The sequence below is a fragment of the Calidris pugnax genome, unplaced genomic scaffold (assembly GCF_001431845.1).
Source record: "Calidris pugnax isolate Ruff unplaced genomic scaffold, ASM143184v1 scaffold36, whole genome shotgun sequence".
NCBI lineage: Eukaryota > Metazoa > Chordata > Aves > Charadriiformes > Scolopacidae > Calidris > Calidris pugnax.
This window is the reverse complement of record NW_015090825.1, coordinates 3439596-3461621: the sequence shown is the minus strand read 5'-3', so window position 1 is coordinate 3461621 and position 22026 is coordinate 3439596. Positions and strand designations below refer to the sequence as shown.

Sequence of the window (22026 nt, the reverse complement as noted above, 5' to 3'; positions counted from 1 at the left end):
AGGAGAGATGGGGAGGGATCCTTTATCAGGGAGTGTACCCACATGATAAGATAAGGGGTAACAGTTTTAAAACAGAAGAGTATGGATTTAGGTTAGATATTAGGGGGAAATTCTTTACTATAAGTGTGGTGAGGCACTGGAACAGGTTGCCCAGAGAAGCTGTGGATGCCCCATCCCTGGAGGTGTTTAAAACCAGGCTGGATGGGGCTTTGAGTGACCTGCTCTAGTGGGAGGTGTCCCTGCCCATGGCAGAGGGGTTGGAATTCCCTGATCTTTAAGGTCCCTTCTAACCTAAACCATTCTGTGAGTCTGTGACAAGAAGTAGTGGTTATAATGGAACAGAAAAAGTGGTTACAATGGCAACATCAGAAAAGAATTTCAAATAATAAGGATACGTAGGTTCTGATATACCTTAGGAAGGCATTGAATTCTCCATGCTTCAGTTCTTCATCAGAGAAGCGTCTCCTGATTTTAGATAAGGAGCCCACTCCTGAGTATTCTGCTTTATGGAAAGGTGTAGGAGTTGTGTGAGACAGGTTACAACAACGTTAGACTATAAAAATGTCACAGTGTAACGTAGGACAGGTCAGTGGTGCCACTGACTGTAAAGCAGAGGAATCACAGTGCAAATCTTCAGTCCATTTGGTAAAATACCTTGTGAATTTGGCTTAAACTATTTTCCCCTTCAAACAACCATGGGGAGCCTGTATAGGAGTGTTTAAAACTGATGGAGATGATTCAGGCTTGATTAATGAGCGACTGACCTGTCTGGGGGGCTAAGAGTGGTTTGGATGATTCCTCAAGATCCCAGGTAGAAAAGCTCTTTCCTGTGAGCCTGTTGAAAACCAGCAGGCTTTTACACAGCGGTTAGACTGAGGAGTATGTTGCTGCCACATACTCTTAAGGCTCCAGAATATCTGATTACCGTGACCAGTTTTTTTCTCATATTCTTAGTTTTCTGTGTGTCTGCAGTATAAAGTGATATACAATATTGTGTGGATAGGGAGCGTTTCATGCTTGCCTGAAAATTATTGGGAGTGAGAGAGGATTCTGTCTTCATTTAACTCGATTCTGATCTGTAACAGCAATTTACTATTCCAGCAAAACAGCCATCCTGAAATAATGCAGCAAGTACTGTATTAGTGACTTAAGACTAAAAGTAGATTTACCAAGTTATCCAGTCCTGACCTCTGCTTTTGCAGGTAACCCTCTGTTCACTCATGCTTGAATCCATTATCTTCTGATAAGTTTTATTAAAGGACTCTTTCTGGTTTCATAAATAAAGTCATGCTGTGCTGGAAACCATTTTGATTAAAAAGTTTACCTCTGATGGATAGGGCCTGAGGTTCTTGAGCATTGCTTGGAAGGATACTTTGAAAAGAAATATTAAAATATAAAAGCATATAAGTATATGCAGAGCAAAGTTACATGCTGAAAACACCCTGTTTTCCGCCCATTGTTCAGCATTCACACTCCTCTGACTCCCAAAAACCCAAACTAAATACTGACACGCTGATTTCCCAAAAACCCAAACTAAGTACTGACACCCTGATTTTATTTTATTTTTTTAAAGAAGGTAGAGTTCGTTTTTAACACAGGAAGCATGCCTTAAATAAGGTTATTTTTGGAAGAGTGCAGAGTATTTTTGAGAAATCATTCAACATGGAAGCTATTCAGCTTTCATTAAAAATTTCAGCAAGCACGTAGGTAGCAAATAATTCTCCCCCATTGAACCATAGCCTTTTTCCTTTGCAAAGGGTGTAAATCACAAATTGTGTCCCGTATTACACACAGTTTGCTTTTATGCTTTCAGAGTTTGGAGCCTCTCCCAATGGGTGGGCCAGACTTTGGTGCCTTGGGAGAGGAAGCTGAATTGGTTGAAGTTGAACCTGAGGCCAAGCAGGAAATTCTGGAAAACAAAGATGTAAGTACCTGAACAACATCCTGATTTTTAAGAGAAACGTCTTGGCACCCTTGCCTGCTTGTTTTTCCTAAGGGAACTTTCTAAACTATGGTTTGAGATGTGAAAGGATTAAATTTAGTACTGTAAATTTAATCTGATGTCGACTAGTTGTTCTTTTTTTTCCTTACCACAAGAGTTATTGAAATTCAGCTTTGAACTAAATAGCCCTGTTTCCAGATGCTGCTTTTCCCCCTCTCTCATAAGAGATTACTGCTTCTGCAGCACTGCTTAGGAGCAAACCAAGCAACTGTCCTTAATCTGCTGGAGTGCAGTATTAGCCAGGTTAGGGGAAACTGCCACCACATGAATTATGTTACCAAGGGAAATACTAACTTCAGCTCAGGGTGGTAACTTTGTTTTTTTTAAATATTTCACATATAAGAGCATGGCTGTCTTGGCCCACAAAGTGTTTAGAGGAGTGAGATACCACGCAGCATCTTAGTTGTTATTAACATTTTCCTTTCCCTTATGCTATACAGAGTCCTCCTCACTAGAAGCTTGGTAATAACATTTGGGTTTTATTGAGTTCATGATACATATAAAAAAAAATTCTGATGGGATTTTTTTTAAAGCAATTTGCAGTAATGCTAGGTTGCTCTTGCTCTGCTATTTTGTTATATGCGAATACATGAGGCGTTTGCAGATGATTATATAATGCTAGGTTGCTCTTGCTCTGCTATTTTTTTTATATGCGAATACATGAGGTGTTTGCAGATGATTATATTTTTTTTACACTTACCCTTAAAATTGTGATACGCTGAAAAGGCTGGAAAAAGGAGGGAAATGCAGTCACTGTAGTCCTTTTGTACCAGCTAACCTGGAGTGTGTTGTGACTTTTAAGGTCAAGTTCTCTCAGATGATTACATAACAAGATGAATTATTTTAAGAAAACATAAACCCCCATAAGGCTAGTGATCTCAGTATACATTTTAAACTACAATGCTCCAGTGGGAGTAATAATTTCAATAGTTAGAGTTTATATATTTATGGCTTGTAGGTTGGTTGGTTTATTCTTTTGACTATTTCCTTACGTGTAGCTGACACAAGACATAGCTAATGACTAGCTACATGTTTTGTCTTACTGTCTTACTATCTCAGTGTGATTTCTGCAGTGATTTATTTGTCTCTACAACACTTAACAACTAAAATCCTAGCACCTACAATCCGTTACTGTCTCTTCTGCTGCAACTAGTATTAGCTTTGGAAATAGAGTTCTTTTTTCTTTAATTTTCCTGCTAAGGGAACATCTTTACAGAATTGTAGCTAGCACTCATTTCCAATAATGTAGGTTAGCATCAACTAGCCTAGGCATCTTGAGAGGTTTTTCACTTGGAGGATATTTTTTTATCTGCACTGGTGATTTTGATACTCATTATTAGATGTAAATTCAGTATTTGTGTTTAAACCTCTGTTCTGTTCAGGTGGTGGTTCAGCATGTGCACTTTGATGGACTCGGAAGGACCAAAGATGACATTATCATGTATGAAATCGCTGATGTTTTCAAGGCTAAAAATCTCATTGATGTAAGTACTGGACTGAACAACAGACCTACTGTTTAAAAACTCAAATTACGATTTTCTCCCTTTTTCCTGCTTTGGGCTCTTCCCTTCAGACCTGAGGCAGCTTTGTCAGGTTTTGTGATGATTTTGATCTTGTGATATGGAAGCCAAACTTAAATATGATATAGTGGCAGATACTGTATTTTCTGATGTATTCAGATGAAATACGTTGTGAGATGGCAGTTATCTCAGATAGTTTTCAGCTTCACTCTTCCTGCTGAGAATTGCTAACTGTGTAGGTGACACTTTCAGTTAGTTTGCTTAAGATAAATTATTGGATGTCCCCACAGATAACTGATGCTGGTGGATCAAAGACTGAGTTAGACTGTATGTCCTTGCCCTTTTAGGTGGTGATTTCTCCTGGAGTACAGCTGCAAATTAGACCTGCAAATTAGTCTAAATTTATACAGATGAGGGTATTTGTTTTTTTTTTTTTACCAAAAGCATGGGCCCTGTAATTAGGTGTATAAGTTTTAAATACTGAAACCTATTTGAATAATAGCTTTAAGTATTGTAACAATTAGGATGCACACTAACAAAAGGCAAGATTTGAGCCGGATGCTCTGAGTTTAATTTCTTTCTTTACAGATTCAAGCATGAAAGCGGTGGTGATCTGTTTTGAAGGTGCATGTGTGTGTGTCTTTGTACACAAAATCTGTGAATGTTATAAGACTTAGCTCCATTTCAACTATTTTATCCTAGTTAATTTTTGGTAACCCAAAAGCAGCTGCAAATTAGACCTGCAAATTAGTCTAAATTTGAACAGATGAGGGTATTTGTTTTTTTTTTTTTACCAAAAGCATGGGCCCTGTAATTAGGTGTATAAGTTTTAAATACTGAAACCTATTTGAATAATAGCTTTAAGTATTGTAACAATTAGGATGCACACTAACAAAAGGCAAGATTTGAGCCGGATGCTCTGAGTTTAATTTCTTTCTTTACAGATTCAAGCATGAAAGTGGTGGTGATCTGTTTTGAAGGCGCATGTGTGTGTGTGTCTTTGTACACAAAATCTGTGAATGTTATAAGACTTAGCTCCATTTCAACTATTTTATCCTAGTTAATTTTTGGTAACCCAAAAGACTGAGCTCCTTATCTCATCCTGTAGGTGATGAGAAAATCGCATGAAGCTCGAGAAAAGTTGCTTCGTCTTGGTATCTTTAGACAGGTAGAGGTTCTGATTGATACATGTCAAGGTATGTATTGCCTCATTGCTCCTCACCTTTTCTCTTGTACACACATAGACACGTGCGTATATATAATGTATATTTCCCTATGGAATAGGTTGGACCTTTTTTGTGTGTATAACTTACTTTCCCATGTACCTTTATATATTTTAGATGCACACGTAGGATATTCCTTATGAAAAAGATGTGTTTGCATGTGTCTGTGTTTATGTGTACGTGTGTAAATAGTACTTGTAAGCATGCAAAAATGAGTGAATTTCCAGAACCCAAAAGACTGAGCTCCTTATCTCATCCTGTAGGTGATGAGAAAATCGCATGAAGCTCGAGAAAAGTTGCTTCGTCTTGGTATCTTTAGACAGGTAGAGGTTCTGATTGATACATGTCAAGGTATGTATTGCCTCATTGATCCTCACCTTTTCTCTTGTACACACATAGACACGTGCATATATATAATGTATATTTCCCTATGGAATAGGTTGGACCTTTTTTGTGTGTATAACTTACTTTCCCATGTACCTTTATATATTTTAGATGCACACGTAGGATATTCCTTATGAAAAAGATGTGTTTGCATGTGTCTGTGTTTATGTGTACGTGTGTAAATAGTACTTGTAAGCATGCAAAAATGAGTGAATTTCCAGCACTAAAATAATTACAGTACATATCCCTTAATTGGAAGTTTCAGAGAAACACTTGGGGAAAAGCTTGAAAATGTGTCCTGGATTTCCATGAATTACATGTCACATAACTGATGTTGTATCAGCACATCCTTGCTGCTTAAGGAACTATGAGTAATTGTTTCAGTGCTTGTGATTAAAAATTGGCTTATAGTATATAGAATCATAGAATCACAGAATTGCCCAGGCCTCCAAAGGCGCCTCCAAAGGCACCTCCAAAGGTCATCTAGTCCGACCTCCCCGCAGTCAGCAGGGACACCCCCAACTAGACCAGGTTGCCCAGGGCCTCGTCGAGCCTCACCTTGAATATCTCCATCACTAAAATAATTACAGTACATATCCCTTAATTGGAAGTTTCAGAGAAACACTTGGGGAAAAGCTTGAAAATGTGTCCTGGATTTCCATGAATTACATGTCACATAACTGATGTTGTATCAGCACATCCTTGCTGCTTAAGGAACTATGAGTAATTGTTTCAGTGCTTGTGATTAAAAATTGGCTTATAGTATATAGAATCATAGAATCACAGAATTGCCCAGGCCTCCAAAGGCGCCTCCAAAGGCACCTCCAAAGGTCATCTAGTCCGACCTCCCCGCAGTCAGCAGGGACACCCCCAACTAGACCAGGTTGCCCAGGGCCTCGTCGAGCCTCACCTTGAATATCTCCAGGGATGGGGCCTCAACCACCTCCCTGGGCAACCTGTTCCAGTGCTCCACCACCCTCACAATGAAGAACCCTCTCCTAATCTCCAAATATATGGGGCAGCTAAACACAGAACTATGAGTAATTGTTTCAGTGCTTGTGATTAAAAATTGGCTTATAGTATATATGGGGCAGCTAAACATGTGCAGGTTTTGCAGTTAGGCTCTGTTGGCATTCCCTGGCTTGTAGTTGCTTTTCAAACTCGTTGCTGTTCTCTTCAGCAGAGGAAAGTTGGGATATTGACAAGGAAACAGAGTGTAGTCCCAAAGGTTGCTGGTGGTGGGAAGCTGCCCCATTTGCTTCAAGCAGAATTAGGAACCCTTGGCAGCTGCTGTAGCCAGAGCCTTGAGGGCACTGGGTGGTTTCTGTTGTTCAGAATTCACCCGCAGGATACTGGGAGCTCTGCCCTAGTGACAGTGTTCTTCTTGCCATGTCTGGATCACTTTAATTTCTCTTTATTCTAATGTAACAATTTGCGTACTTTTTTTTTTTTTTGCAGGTTTTGCAGTTAGGCTCTGTTGGCATTCCCTGGCTTGTAGTTGCTTTTCAAACTCGTTGCTGTTCTCTTCAGCAGAGGAAAGTTGGGATATTGATGAGGAAACAGAGTGTAGTCCCAAAGGTTGCTGGTGGTGGGAAGCTGTCCCATTTGCTTCAAGCAGAATTAGGAGCCCTTGGCAGCTGCTGTAGCCAGAGCCTTGAGGGCACTGGGTGGTTTCTGTTGTTCAGAATTCACGCTTAAGTGGGTTACTAGTTCGTAATTAAACTACCACATTGATGATTAGAGCCAGTCATTCTGGCTCTATTTGATTGAACCAAATTCTGCACTCATGCCCACAAATGACTTCTTTTTCTCAAGCCATTTTTCTTTGTAGTGTAGTATTTTACTATCATTTAATTCAACCATTTTTCAAATAATTCAAGTTACCTTCTGTCTTCGTTTTTTTTATTTAATTCAACCATTTTTCAAATAATTCAAGATACCTTCTGTCTGCGTGTTTTTTGTTTTTTTTTAAAAAAAGCTCTCTAGAGATAACATATGTTTGTTTGTTTGTTTATGTAGGAGATGATGCCCTTCCAAACGGTTTAGATGTAACCTTTGAGGTAACAGAATTGAGAAGACTAACTGGAAGCTATAACACTATGGTTGGCAACAATGAAGGCAGTATGGTATGGATTATTTCAAATAATTATTAACTCCTTTTGATATTCCATTTACTTTCATGTTTCAAACCTAGCAAGTAATTTGATTAAATAAGTGAGAACTTGATCCAAGCCAAATTATTTTCTTGATCCAGCTTTGCTGAGGCTTTGCCAGACCTTTGTCTCTAAAGAGTCTTTGTATTAGTCAGGCTTTCGTTCAGCAAAAGCCTATTTTGAGCTAGGGAAGAATGCAGTAGCTTCTGACTCAGTATGTTAATTTTTTAATTCTCGAAATGACTTAAATTATTTCTTGATATTTTTTAAGACACTTTATCTACTGGAGAGTAAGAACTTTGCCGTTTAGTTTCTGTGAGATCTATTTAATAATTTATGTTTGACTTAGAAATTGTTCTTGGTTTTCACTATTTTAGCCCAGTCTCAGTTAGTACCTAGTAAAGTGCTAGGGTTTCCAGAACCCTATGAACTGTGGAACCTGTTTCGTGTGTAGATTGTCCTTTCAGGTGCTCATTCCTGCACTCCTCCTGCCTTCTCCTGTGCACAGTGCAGCTGTGCCTGGGGCTGGTAGATAAGCCAGATCAAGGGACTCATCCTTTTCTTCTTAGGGGTATTTTTAACCTGGCTAAGATGCTGCTATGACACAGGTGATGGTGTCGTGTGAGTGCAGGGAGAAGAGGAACTCGGGGAGTTGAGAGCTGGTTATGCAGCTTCACTGCTGAGAGCCAAGTCCAGGGTGTCACAGCCTGAATGAAACCAGTGGGGAATCCTACCTGTTGGTTTTAGTGCATTTGATAACAGTCTGAAAGCTACTTTGGTTTCTCTTTTTGTACTCGGCTTCCTCTTCTATTTGATTTTAGTTTGTTACAGAAAAGTAAGACAATCGAGTGAGATGAAAGCATGGCTTATATACAGTGGTCTTGGCAGTGGAGATTATGGCTCCTTAAGAGTTAAATAGCTTTGACATTTCAGATGAATTTAAGGGATTAGAATAAGCCTATAGATGTAATATTTCATACTAATAGCCCTTTGGATTAGAGGTTTCTTGTTAGTTGGATAATTGCATCATCACACATTTCAGGTGACTGATTTGCTTCCAATAGCTCTTGGACAAAGGCAATCAAAATTTAGTAGCTTTTTTTACATTCAGCAGAAACCCAGAACAGAGCACACAACAGTAGAACAGCCCTGGTAGGGTCTGTGCTTGGAGAAAACCTCCTCCATCCTTTCTGCCAAAGGGTCAGGAGCTGCCAAAGGGATACAAGGAATTTCTCAGAACGGGCAAAAGTGTTTAAACTGTAGTTTCTGGAGAACGGTGTGGTGTGTTGTACTGCCATCACCACTGATTGCAAAAGTATCTTGGCCCTCAAAAATACAAGGGAGTGGCTCTGTATAGATAATTTTCTACTGGCTTATTGCTGTGGTTCTGATCAGCCATACCTGGCTGGAAATTAATGCAGTTGCAGAGCATTTGCTTATTTTGCCAAAGACTTAACTTCTCCCAGACTTTGAGACTGGCTGGGATGTTTTGTTTGAAATTATAGCAGTACTAATAATAAAGTGAGAATGCCAGTTTGAGTCAGCAGCTACTGGACAGCACTAGAAATTGGGTGTTTAACTGTAACTTATGTTATTGTGATGGCTTTTGCTGCCAGAGCAAAGAAAACTTAGCTTACAAGAAAATTACATTCAGTTACGACTATTTTTTTAATATCTCCATTTCTCATTCTTATGGTAGATGTGCTTGATAGCAAATTATATGAAATGTTTGGATTTTATTTTCCATAGGTACTGGGGCTCAAGTTCCCAAATCTCTTTGGACGTGCAGAAAAAGTAACCTTCCAGTTCTCCTACGGAACGAAGGAGACTTCATATGGCCTGTCATTCTTCAAACCACAGCCCGGAAACTTTGAGAGAAAGTAGGGGATGTATTTTTGAGTACTTTTAAAAATTATTTTTTTTTAATTGAAGGAATATAAAACAATTAGTAAGATCTTTCATTGAGCAATAATTACATTTATTCCTTTGCTTGGGGGGTCTCTTAATCATGTAGCAGAGCTAGTTTCTTAAGTTTTTGTGATAAGTTAAAACTCTGCCTCCTTAAATAGTTTTACTTTCAAACCTACCAGTGATGTTGTGTTGCAGTTTTTCAGCTAACGTTTATAAAGTAACTGGGCAGTTCCCTTGGAGCTCTCTTCGTGAAACTGATAGAGGAATATCAACAGAATTTAATGTAAGTATTGCACAAGGGTTTATGGAACATGTGCTTCATTTACATTTAGTTCAGGTCACAGCTGGCTTTCTCAAATACTTGTTTTACTTTTTCAATGATTGTGCACAGGGCTAACTTGTCATTATTTGAAAGCCTTCAACAATTTTTGAAATTAGAGGTAATACCTCTTCATCTTTTTCGCACAAAACAATTTTGAAATTAGAGGTAATACCTCTTAGTCTTTTTCGTACAATTCAATCTTATTTTGTCCATCTAAAAATACCAATGTGTGTTTCTCCAAATTTTTAATGTTTGAAGTATCATTTCAAAGAGGCTGTCTAGCTCACTATATCAGCCTGATTCAAGATATTTTTCTTTCGGGATGGGTTAAGTCCTGTGCACCTACCTGGAAAAACTACATTGGCTGAAGCAGAATTAGGATTATTCTGAAATAAAAAAGAATTTCTCTCTGATCCAAGAAGTTTGGAAAGAAAAAGCATAGACTCATGTATAAATAAACTTCTAACTTGTCATTATTTGAAAGCCTTCAACAGTTTTTGAAATTAGAGGTAATACCTCTTAGTCTTTTTCGTACAATTCAATCTTATTTTGTCCATCTAAAAATACCAATGTGTGTTTCTCCAAATTTTTAATGTTTGAAGTATCATTTCAAAGAGGCTGTCTAGCTCACTATATCAGCCTGATTCAAGATATTTTTCTTTCGGGATGGGTTAAGTCCTGTGCACCTACCTGGAAAAACTACATTGGCTGAAGCAGAATTAGGATTATTCTGAAATAAAAAAGAATTTCTCTCTGATCCAAGAAGTTTGGAAAGAAAAAGCATAGACTCATGTATAAATAAACTTTAGAGAGAGATTTTTCAGGGAGATGCTTACTTCAATTTTGTAGTAAAAAAATAATAATAAATTCATGTCTTACACTATTCTTTACTTGTAGTTTCCAATCTGGAAGACCAATCACACCCTGAAGTGGGAGGGTGTGTGGAGAGAGCTTGGCTGCCTTGCTAGAACAGCATCCTTTTCTGTTCGAGAAGAAAGTGGACACTCTCTTAAATCTTCTCTCTCTGTAAGGCTTTTTCCTGGTAATTTTTTGAAACAAATCATTTTGAGTAATCTAATACTTCTGAGTGATATGAAAGGAGCTTTTTGTCTTAGCCTGTTTTACTTCCAACATCTTTTGCTGCATTTGGTCACTCACAGAGACATCCAGGCAGTCCAAAGAGAAAACATACTTTCATACCTGACTGTTCCATGAGCTGGCTTGCTCTTTCTGCAGGGCATCTGCCCTGCTCTTTCTTTTATGTCATCTGCCATCTCTTTTCGCAGAATTATTTTGTAGAAGACAGGATCAGTGAGTTTCCTCATCCTACAGTTGCTGTGCCTTTTCTAAATATTATTTCCTAGAGCAGTTTTTTGATCACTTGTTGTCTTTAACTTACTTGCAGCTTACAAATTGTAGGAGTAGAAATTGTAGGTTACTGTCACAAAATTGATGATTTGTACTGGGGCGTTGTTGGTGCTATATTTCTGTAGTGTACCATGGCCAAGAGATAGAAATGTATGTATTTCGTGTGGCCTCTAAATTAAAAGCTAAATTAGTCTGTAGTTACATCGTTCCCAAATCCACGAAGCTACTCTGGTCTTAGCTGGAGCTGTGGTTTTGCTTCTACTGTTTGCATATTTATTTTGGTTTTGGAAAACAATAGTGTCACTTTGTGGTATTCAACAGATAAGAGAACTAAAAAGAATTGTTTGATTCTTTTCAGCACGCCATGGTCATTGATTCCCGGAACTCCTCCATCTTGCCAAGACGAGGTGCTTTGCTGAAAATTAATCAGGTAGTGTTACATCACTGAGGCTGTTACTGGATTTTATCTGTAAGTGTGTTTGAATGAGTCTTAAATTCACCTAATTGATGTTCATGTTAAAAATGTCTAAACTTAGAAATGAATTGTAAATTGACCAGGATACGGTGGTGCTGGTCATCACTGCATTTACTTTCTATCTTTACAGTGTGTGCCTTTTGAAATCGTGGAACCTTTTTGTGGTGGCAAATTTTCATTTGTATACCATTGGTCAGATGGCACCGTTGTTTTATCTTGCCATTAGCATGAAATTATTTATTAGCTGAAAGACATTATCCCTGACAGTATTTACTCTACACTTTACAGCAGGTATTAGTCCTTGTTTGCTAACGCTGTAATGTGGGACGACCAAACAGTGGTCGTGTTGCTGCTTACAAAGTTTGTAAGTCTTTAGAATTAAAAATGAAAGGCTGGGTAAACACTAACTCAAAAGCATACACGTGTAGCAGAATTTTGGCACAGAAAACGGTTTTCACTCTTGTTACTTTCTGAGCTTTTAGAAAAGCTGGTTTTTCTGCTGGATGGGTTAACACTTGAGAAGCATTAACTTCTGCAATGCTGTAGGAGCAGCTTGCTTTGAAATGTCATTGGAACCAGAAGTGCTGCTGTTGCTGTGAGCAGCAGTGAACTCTTCTGTTTCTGAGTGAGAAGGGGGGTTATAACTCAGGGTTCAGCTCACATCATTTGTCAGATGCTGCTGCTTAATGCCAAACCAGCCCCTTGTTGTTTTCAGCCAGCACTAGCGTAATGGAATTGGCTACCTTGTTCTTCAGCCCTGCTTTAGTATGTAGGAAAACTTCTCAGGTCCCAGGTGAATACAGTAGGAGGTTTGATTTCAGGTGTGGAATTTTCCAACTCCATTCTGTTTTGCTATTGTTTCCAAAATGGTTTAAAAAGCAATAGCTGGGTTTAATATTTGGGGAAGAAAAATGCTGCTTGTTGTTCTTAGGGTCATGTGTGTTTTTTTTCATTGGTTCAAAATTCACTTGGCTCTTCATCCCAGGGCATCTGTGTTTCTTGTACAGAAAACACTGCTTACGCTGATGGCGACACAATCAACTTTTGGGGGGAAGAAACATGTAATATCTGTTATAACTTCCATTAACTTGTGTCTTTGCAGGAGTTGGCTGGCTATACGGGCGGAGATGTGAGCTTTCTCAAAGAGGATTTTGAATTTCAGTTGAATAAGCAACTTCTCTGGGATTCGGTAATTTGTTTAAAAAAATGTTTTAGTAATTGATCTGAGAAAGTGAGCGGTGTAGATAACCTTGATTTGGTTTTTTGAATGTGGAATTCTCTTGAATTTTAACTTGCCATTCCTGCCGTGCACAATTGCTTGGGAAGTGGGCAGTTTGGAAAGAAGGACTTGTCTGACAGTTAACGATGTGAACTGTTTTCTTTTCAGAAGAAATGTCAGGCTTATCTGGTCTTTGTGATCTTTCTTAAAGAGAGTGATTTTTCAAAAACTTAATACAGCCTTTGTTCTTTTTCTTTCACCTGATTATGAATATTCTGACTAATCTTTGTTTAGTTCTCTTATGTAATTGTAAATTAGGAATATATGACTACTGATTTTGGTATCATAGCATGTAATTAGTTCTATGTAAAATTATTGGGCAGGAATGGGAAGGCTGATTTCAGTACAACACTGAGCTCACACTGCAACGTTTTGAATTGTTTCATATTTATACACAAGGAACAATTTAAGTTCCAATAAGAAAGACACATGGTAGCGTGACATATTTCTGAGACCCCAGTCTGCCACCCTGTAGGCAGAGCACATCCCACATTTTATGGTGTGGTGTCTACATTTGTACTTTGGTTTGGATTAACTGTGGTCTTGAAGCAAATGCCTGTATCATCATCACTGAGAAGTCTTGGTTTGGTTGGCAGAGCTGTTCCTGTGTATGCCAACTCCATTTCCTTCAGAGGGAATGATGCTTGATAACTCCACTTGAAGTTCATGCTTAATGTGCTCTAGTTTCTTACCAGAATGTAGAGATCTAAAGTTTCAGGCATCTTTTAGAGCTAGTACTAGATGGAAATAGGCTAGAAATATTTTTGTATTTAGATAGAAGCTCTTTATCACGTGGAGATGGTGCAGTAAGTTCTTATATCATAGCTGAATGGGGGATTAAACAGCTACTTCATTCTGAAAGTTTAAAAATCAGAGGTTACAATAATTTGCATCCCAACATACTAAAAAAAAAAAAAAAACACCAAACAAACAACCCAAAAGAAAACAGAAAAGCATTGAGAAGATCTCTGCCTCTTGAAAGTTGTTTAAGAAGTACTGGAATAATGAGGAAGCTCTATGAGACTGGAGGAAGGTTAACATTATGCCAGCAATACAACTGAAAAACTCCAAGCTACTTTGTAGTGCAGATACTCATGGACTGATGCTGTAAGGATCTGTCAGTCTGGTGGTTCATGCTTTTATTTTTATGCGACTAGGTGGAATGAAATTCTTGATTTTGACCAACGAGGCCAACACAGAAGGGGCATTTTAAGGCTATTTGCTCTACCCCTTTCTTACTGCATCATTGTGTTTGCACCTTCTGTGCGGTGGAAGAAAAGCAATTGCCTGATGAGTGCACTTCTAGTCATCTGACATTTATTTGCTAACCTTCAGCTGAGAAAAACAGCACATTCTGCTTTTAAATAATTTAACAGCTTGATGGTTGTGCAAAGAGGACTTTGCTCTTTCCCATGATGGCTGATGTGCCCATGCTGTGAATGAAAGTGAAGTGTATCTCCTCATGTGCTGCTGTACATAATTCTGTGTGGTCTGTGGTTCGTGAGTGTGGGCTTGGTGTGCAACTGGTATATGCAGCTGGCATAGACAAGTGTACCCTCCGCTGGATAAAAAACTGGCTGGATGGCCGTACCCAGTGAGTTGTGATCAATGGAGCTAGATCTGGTTGGTGGCCGGTCACCAGTGGTGTCCCTCAGGGCTCAGTTCTGGGGCCAGTCTTGTTCAATATCTTTATTGATGATCTGGACAAGGGGATCGAATGCACCCTCAGTAAGTTCACAGATGACACCAAACTAGGTGGGAGTGTTGATCTGCTTGAGGGTCGGAAGGCTCTACAGAGGGATCTGGACAGACTGGATCAATGGGCCAAGGACAACAGGATGAGGTTTAATAAGGCCAAGTGCCAGGTCCTGCATTTTGGTCACAACAACCCCAGGCAGCGCTACAGGCTTGGGGAAGAGTGGCTGGAAAGCTGCCCAGAAGAAAAGGACCTGGGGGTGTTGGTAGACAGCAAGCTGAACATGAGCCAGCAGTGTGCCCAGGTGGCCAAGAAGGCCAATGGCATCCTGGCTCGTATCAAGAATAGCATGGCCAGCAGGACTAGGGCAGTGATGGTGCCTCTGTACTGGGCACTGGTGAGGCCTCATCTCGAGTACTGTGTTCAGTTCTGGGCCCCTCACTACAGGAAGGACATTGAGCTGCTGGAGCGTGTCCAGAGGAGAGCCACCAAGCTGGTGAGGGGTCTGGAGAACAAGTCCTATAGGCAGGAGAGATTTAGATTAGATATTAGAAAGAACTACTTTACTGAGAGAGTGGTCAGGCACTGGAACAGCCTGCCCAGGGAGGTGGTGGAGTCACCATCCCTGGAGGTATTTAAGAAACGTATAGACATGGCTCTTCAGGGCATGCTCTAGTGCCCAAGGTTATTGGTTTATGGTGAGGTGTTGAGTGGGTTGTTTTTTTTTTGTGGTTGGACTTGATGATCTCAGAGGTCCCTTCCAACCACTAAGATTCTGTGATTCTGTGGTGATCGCACGCGCTGCGTGTTGTGTAACCAGATAATGCCCGTGATGATTCCGCATCTGATAAGAGCAGGGGAGGCACCTGGGGACTCCCAGGGCAGAAGGCAGCAGGAGGGTGCTGTAAAACTGGAGAAATCATCCATTGCCTTTAGCCCAGGTATTGACAACAGAGCTCACCATCTGGCAGTAGTACTTTTCCGTGGTACACAGGCAGCAAGCAAATGTATTTATCACAGTCATTTGGCTCCCAAAAATTACTGTATACATTTTTTTTTTTTTGTGGTTGGACTTGATGATCTCAGAGGTCCCTTCCAACCACTAAGATTCTGTGATTCTGTGGTGATCGCACGCGCTGCGTGTTGTGTAACCAGATAATGCCCGTGATGATTCCGCATCTGATAAGAGCAGGGGAGGCACCTGGGGACTCCCAGGGCAGAAGGCAGCAGGAGGGTGCTGTAAAACTGGAGAAATCATCCATTGCCTTTAGCCCAGGTATTGACAACAGAGCTCACCATCTGGCAGGAGTACTTTTCCGTGGTACATAGGCAGCAAGCAAATGTGTCATTTGGCTCCCAAAAATTACTGTATACATGAGCAGTAATGCTGTATGTGTATTTGATGTCACAGAATCACAGAATCTTCTAGGTTGGAAGGGACCTTAAAGATCATCTTGTCCAACCGTCAACCTAACTGACAAAAATAGACACCCACACAACAAACAAGGAGCATCATCACTAAACCATACCTCCCAGCACTACATCAACCCGTCTTTTGAACACCTCCAGGGATGGTGCCTCAACCACCTCCCTGGGCAGCCCATTCCAAACAGGTTCTCCCCAGCCTTCCTGTAGGCTCCCTTCAGGTACTGGAAGGCTGCTATTAGGTCTCCCCGGAGCCTCCTCTTCTCCAGGCTGAACAACCCCAGCTCCCTCAGCCTGTCCTTTATTACAGTCATTTGGCTCCCAAAAATTACTGTATACACGAGCAGTAATGCTGTATGTGTATCTGATGTCAACACAGTGAGGAGAGAGCAATAAGGTCTCCCTTCAGCCTCCCCTTCTCCAGGCTGTGAGTTGCAGTGACTTGCAGAAGGTGGTCACACATAAGGCTAATTTGCAGATAGCTATCAAAAATGCTCAATTATTACCTATTTGCTGGACTTAGCCTCTTACTGGTTTAAAATTGCCAGGACTCATTTATGTCAGCAGTGTTGCCTTAGTTCAGGAAAATAAGAGCTGGATGAGTGTTCTCTTTAGCTATTATGAAAGTAACACTTGGTTTCAAATGTGGTGTATTGACTTTTTCAATACATAGCACTGCATAAAAGCAAGAGGGCAGCAATGATCAAGAGTTCCCTGAAAATACCATTACTGGTGGTGTGATATCCACTGAGATCATCTGTAACTTTGTCAGACTAATGGGAGCTCTGCCTGTTACTGAGCAGTGAAGTTTTACTAATAGCATTTTTAGGGAAATTAAGAAATATGTATTAATAAACAATTTATGGGTTTTTTTCTCTCCAAAGGTTTTTTCAGCATCACTTTGGGGTGGAATGCTAGTACCTATTGGAGACAAGCCATCCAGTATAGCTGACAGGTAAGGTTTTTTTTAAAATGTCTCTTTCTTTTTTTTTCAATCAACCCAGTTAATACATAAAGAAGAGCCTATAGTAGAAGAGAGAAGCAGTAGTAGTTCTGGTTCTGAGGAGAATAAGGTTTCTAGTTAGCTTTAATTGAAAGTGAGTACTCCAGCCATGCCTTCTGGTTTTGATTCTCATCCTGGGGTAGTATAAATCTATACATTGCTATGTGGCATCTCTGCCTGCCAGTATTTATGGTTGCAAAATGATATTTGCCACCTGCCAAATTTTGTATTGGGCCTAGGTAACACTGTAGGTATTTTTAGAAGTAAAGCCATATTGTAACTAAGTTGGCTTTTTAGGCAGTTTTGCCCTCTAACACCTATGTTTAAAGACCACTAGCAGAAACCATGTAGACTTAAATTTATTTACACTATATACTGTGTCGAGTTCACATGTGATAGATCTTAACTAAAGTATTTCTATCAAAATTATTACAACAGACAGAATCAGACAGTATTATGATTCTTCTTCAGTGATGGGGATCTTTCTCTTTTGATCTTTGTAAATGATGGAAAACAAATTTTGATTCTTAATCCATCCATTTATTTCAATTTTTGTGCCAAATGCATCAGGATTTAGATTTAATTTCTTGTATTTTTTTAAATACACTTTACTAAACCTGTTATAAAGTTACCTGTAACTTTTAAAAGCAACGTTAGAAGTATGGCTAGATATTTTCCAAGATATCCTTTCAAGGGAAGCATTAAGTTGACTTTGTGTTCCCTAGGTTTTACCTTGGTGGACCAACAAGCGTGCGTGGATTCAGCATGTACAGCATCGGGCCCCAGAGCGAAGGTCTGAAACTTCTACATCCCACTTCTCTGACAAGACTGTAGATATTACTGTGAAAACAAAGAATCAAATTCCATCCTTCAGCTTTGTATGGCTTAAAAATAATTGCACTAATTCTGCACTTTGAATCTAAGAAGTTGATCTGTCGTTACGTCTTAGTTCACAATGGAATAAATCCCGGTAGCTCTTAGTTAAGCCACAAGCCATTTCTGTAAACCAAGGGTGTGTTCAGACTTGTAATCTGGCACTTTAATTAGTAAGCCACCTTCAAGCTTTAAAAGTTCCTGAAAAATGGTTATAGCATCAGTCACATTATCTCTTTGTTTGATATAGCATGTGTTCAGGTAGCTTAGGGGAAGGTTATGCGATCAACAAAGGTGTTTTGAGAGCCAGGAGCTTCCTGAGCTCTATCCTCTCCTCTGCTGCTGATTTACCGTTACCAGTGGGTTCAGTATTCAGTGTATTTTAAAGCTTATTGGTTCACTGCAGCAATTTCCATTTTTTTTTTAAAACTAAGGTATGTTATTTCAAGAGTGTTCAGGAGATAGTCTCTGCTGAACCACAAGTAGGTGAATGCCTCAGGCTATTCCAGTGAGGGAATGAAGAAAAATGGCAATTGAATGAAGAAAAAGGGCAATTCACTTGGAAGGTTTAAAGAATGGTATAATTGTTAATTTCTTCCTTGATAGTAGTGAGGTTGGAGAGATCTAGAAGCAAGTAGCAAGAATTGTGAAAGAGGTAGCGGCGCAATATAAAAGAACTTAAGGATGTGTTCTTGTTCTTTTAATATCTTTCACAGTAAATGTTTTTATTCCCCCATTTTCTCTAACTAGGTGATTATTTGGGCGGAGAAGCCTACTGGGCTGGAGGCCTACATCTCTACACCCCTCTGCCTTTCCGGCCAGGCCGGGGAGGGTTTGGAGACCTTTTCCGAACACATTTCTTCCTCAATGCTGGGAACCTCTGCAATCTTAACTATGGTAAGACTCGATAGAAATGCTTGTAACAAAACCTTAGAGTGTAGATGTGGTAGCTGATGTGACTGTTTTTTTGGTTTTTTTTTGTCCCATCTCCAACTTTTTTCAAGATATATTTTGGTGTGTTCGTGTATGGTTTTTCACTATCATTTCAGTCCCTTTGGGGAGGTAGTGATATTTTATGTCTGCCTCACTTGATGGAAGGGAGGTAGCATCTATGTGGGAAGGAGACACTTTATGTACAATTGAGAGCAGATCAATCAACTTTAAAACCCATAGAGACCCACTAAGGACATTTTAAGCCTTCAGTCCCCATTTCCAAATTTGTGCAAGTAGGTGTCTTGTGGTGGGAAACTAAGGTCCATCAGCAATCCAACAGAAATCATAGTAGTTTGAGTCCAAGGTACTTTCTATTTATGGGAGTTGCAGGTACTAAATACACTTTGCATCTGCAGGAGGTGCTCCAAGGAGTCTGTTCTCTAGTTCTGAAAATCCAGTTAGCCTTTGACCACCTTGACAGTCTACTTTGATTCTTATTCTCCTGCTCTTTTGCTTTCCAGGTGATGGTCCCAGGGCTCACCTGCAGAAGTTGGCAGAGTATATCCGTTGGTCTTACGGTGCCGGAATAGTGCTCCGACTCGGAAACATCGCTCGATTAGAACTTAACTACTGTTTCCCCATGGGAGTACAGTCTGGTGACAGGTTTGTTTTTCACACTCATTTCTTTAATAGTAACTGATTTTAAAGGTTATGGCACTTCTGTCTGGTTTTGGCAGAAAGAATTGCAGTCTTTTGTTTATTCTCTGCCAGTTTAGAGATTTTTTTCAGCCCTTGATGCTCTTCTTTCAGCTTGCTGTATTCATGGTGGTTTCACAGTACTTCTTGGTTTTAGACTTTGTATCTCAGGTTTCAAAGTTGATTGAACTTGAGCTCAGCTGTTGAAATGTACGAGCAGCTCTGCGGCAGGTTTGATTTCTGTCGGGGAAATGATCACTCAAACAGCTCATGGGGTTTTCTTAAGCCTTCCAAAACCAAAGCGTTGGATAAATACCAAGTTTAATATCTTTGCTTGAAAAATGAAAACAAGTTTAACTCTAGATAAAGAGAAAGGGAGAACAAATTAATTTGCTAATAACCAATTATCCTTCACCAAGCAAGTATTATAGTACATAATAGAAAAGCTTTAGGGGGCCTGTTCTTGCCTGTGAACACTGTGTGAGATGCTCTGTGTTTCATACAGGAGTTGGCTTATGTTCCTACTTGTCATTCATGTGAGATGTGAATGAATAATAGCAATTTGAAAATGATGGACTTTAATTTGCAAATGTAAATACTCCATATGGATGACAGATTGGCAAAGCATTTATTTTAAAAAGCCTTTGTCAGCTAAAATTTGAAATGTAACTTTCCAAAGCTTGAAAACCTTAGGAATTTCGGGGTAGGGAGGATCAACTTTAAGTTCATCAGTACCTTATTTATCACTTACGTTGTTTATTATTTATTTCTTTTCAGGATATGTGACGGTGTTCAGTTCGGAGCAGGAATCAGATTTCTATAATGCAGAAACATTTTACATCACTATATGAAATTGTGCTCTGTATTGAAATCAAGACTGTAATATAGCTATATACGGTCTAAATTTTTTCTTGAAATACAGATACACATCTGAGTGATTAAAAAAGGTTCTAAAGGTTCATCGTACTTCTGATTTTTATCAAAGAGTGGAGAGTGTTGGTAGGATTCTAGCTATTTTAACTTAGAGCTTTTAGTTATTACTTAAAGGATGGGAGAGTTGTGTCAGAAGTTGGCTCTTGGATACAGTTCACATGATGATAGTGGTCATTGGTCTGCTCAACCTTCACTCACAAGTGTTGGGATGACCAAGTGTGAGTATGGCTGGAGTGGAAATTAAAAGGGAACAGTTTTTCTCTATCATCAACTTCCGTGAGCAAATCACCCTGAAAAAAGTCTGTTATGCATCAAAAATTATTTTATACAAGTAATGGTCGCAAGTGTTCTGATTGGAATATATTTCCCTATTGTAAAAACACCTGTCTTTAAATGCCTCCTACAATGTGAACTGCATACTGTAGAAATTCAAGTCAGCTGTCTAGCACAGTACATACTAAAATTCAAGAATAACTTGGAAAGGTTCAGGGTTCTCCACTCTGAGGTGGTTTGGAGGGCTGTGATGCTCCCAGCACAGCCATGGGCTTGGGCCTTGCAAATCCATCTTTTTGTAGCAGTTGCAAAAAGGGATGTCCAGACCTGTGATGGTGTGATACCACCCTGTTTGCTTTTGCACAAGGCATGCCTCTCTGACTTCTTTAGATGCTAATTTCACTTAAAATTGACCTCTTGCTTTATCACTTGGCATATATTTCAGCTTTTATAAGGTTAGACTAATTCACTAGTTTAGTCCTAACAACTCATCCTTGAAGATACTTTTTTTTTTTTTACATGTATTAATCCTGAGTTGTCATCCTAAGAGGATCTGAACCTAGAATCCACTTTCCCTGCATCTAAATTTACTTTGTTGTTGTTGTTATTAAGTGTTGGCAAACTTAAAATCATAATACAAAGAAGATTCTGGGAGAGTAGAACAGAAATAAGAGGAGTTATTATACTGCTGATTTTAGCTTAAGGCACAGGTTTGGACACACTGTCAGGCCACTTGAGCATTAAGTGCTGGAAGGACTGCTATGAAACCTTGACTCCACTCTCTTTAAGGAGACCACAGTTTGATACATTGCTTTAGGATTGGCATATATTGCTGTTGCTGTAATACAGGAGTTAAATCTGTTTCTGTTGACAGCTACTTTTCTAAAATATGAGGGCTAGAAACTGCTCTGCCGTGTTTTTTGCAGAGCTCTCCTTGACTAAACATCCTTCCCTTTTTATAAAGTGGCAGGAAAAGGCTCACAGATGTTCAAAGCAGGAGATTGTGTGAATGACAGAAGTCAGGTCTATTCCAAATACAAAAATTTCATATAAAAAAACTTTCTTCAGTGTGTGTATCTAACAGCTGCTGTAGCAAATACGTATTTAACAAAGCGTTTCTGATTGTTATGAGATAAAATCTGACACTATGTTAAGAATGTCAACAAATGTTACCAGTTTTTCTCCGGCACTATCTGCGTTTTGACACATGCAAATATTTTTAATGGGAATGTTTAGATACTGAAATATTGTTAGATACCAAAAGACTCTCCTAGGAGTTAAAGTTTATTTTGGTCCTTTTGATAAAATCAGATGTATACTATTGCCTTAAGAACTCTTTCTTTGTGCAGATTGTTTGTTACTGAAGGATGCTTAACTTTGTACTTTAGGGTTACACGAGAGAGCCCTAAGGGAGTACCAGGTGGCCATTTCAGAGGGCACAGTAGCCTTCCTGGCTTGAGCAGGTCTCCAGAAGTCACCTCAGCCTGCCTCTGCACACTGGGAAGCAACTAGTCCACAGTTACTCCATGAGAAATAAGGGGTGAGTGGGGGCAATGG

At 39.5% G+C, this 22026-nt stretch overlaps 1 protein-coding gene across 1 annotated transcript; it reads left to right on the top strand.

The window, feature by feature from the left end:
• The first annotated feature begins 561 nt into the window (after positions 1–561).
• SAMM50 (SAMM50 sorting and assembly machinery component) lies at positions 562–20224 on the top strand. The gene is made up of 15 exons (XM_014940068.1): positions 562–571; positions 1740–1924; positions 3385–3486; positions 4631–4718; positions 7149–7255; positions 9032–9162; positions 9389–9476; positions 10413–10541; positions 11242–11313; positions 12461–12547; positions 16643–16713; positions 17487–17554; positions 18385–18531; positions 19089–19230; positions 20041–20224. Exons 1-15 carry the CDS (start codon positions 562–564, stop codon positions 20084–20086), a joined length of 1473 nt encoding a protein of 490 aa, XP_014795554.1. The 3' UTR covers positions 20087–20224.
• Positions 20225–22026: the final 1802 nt, after the last annotated feature.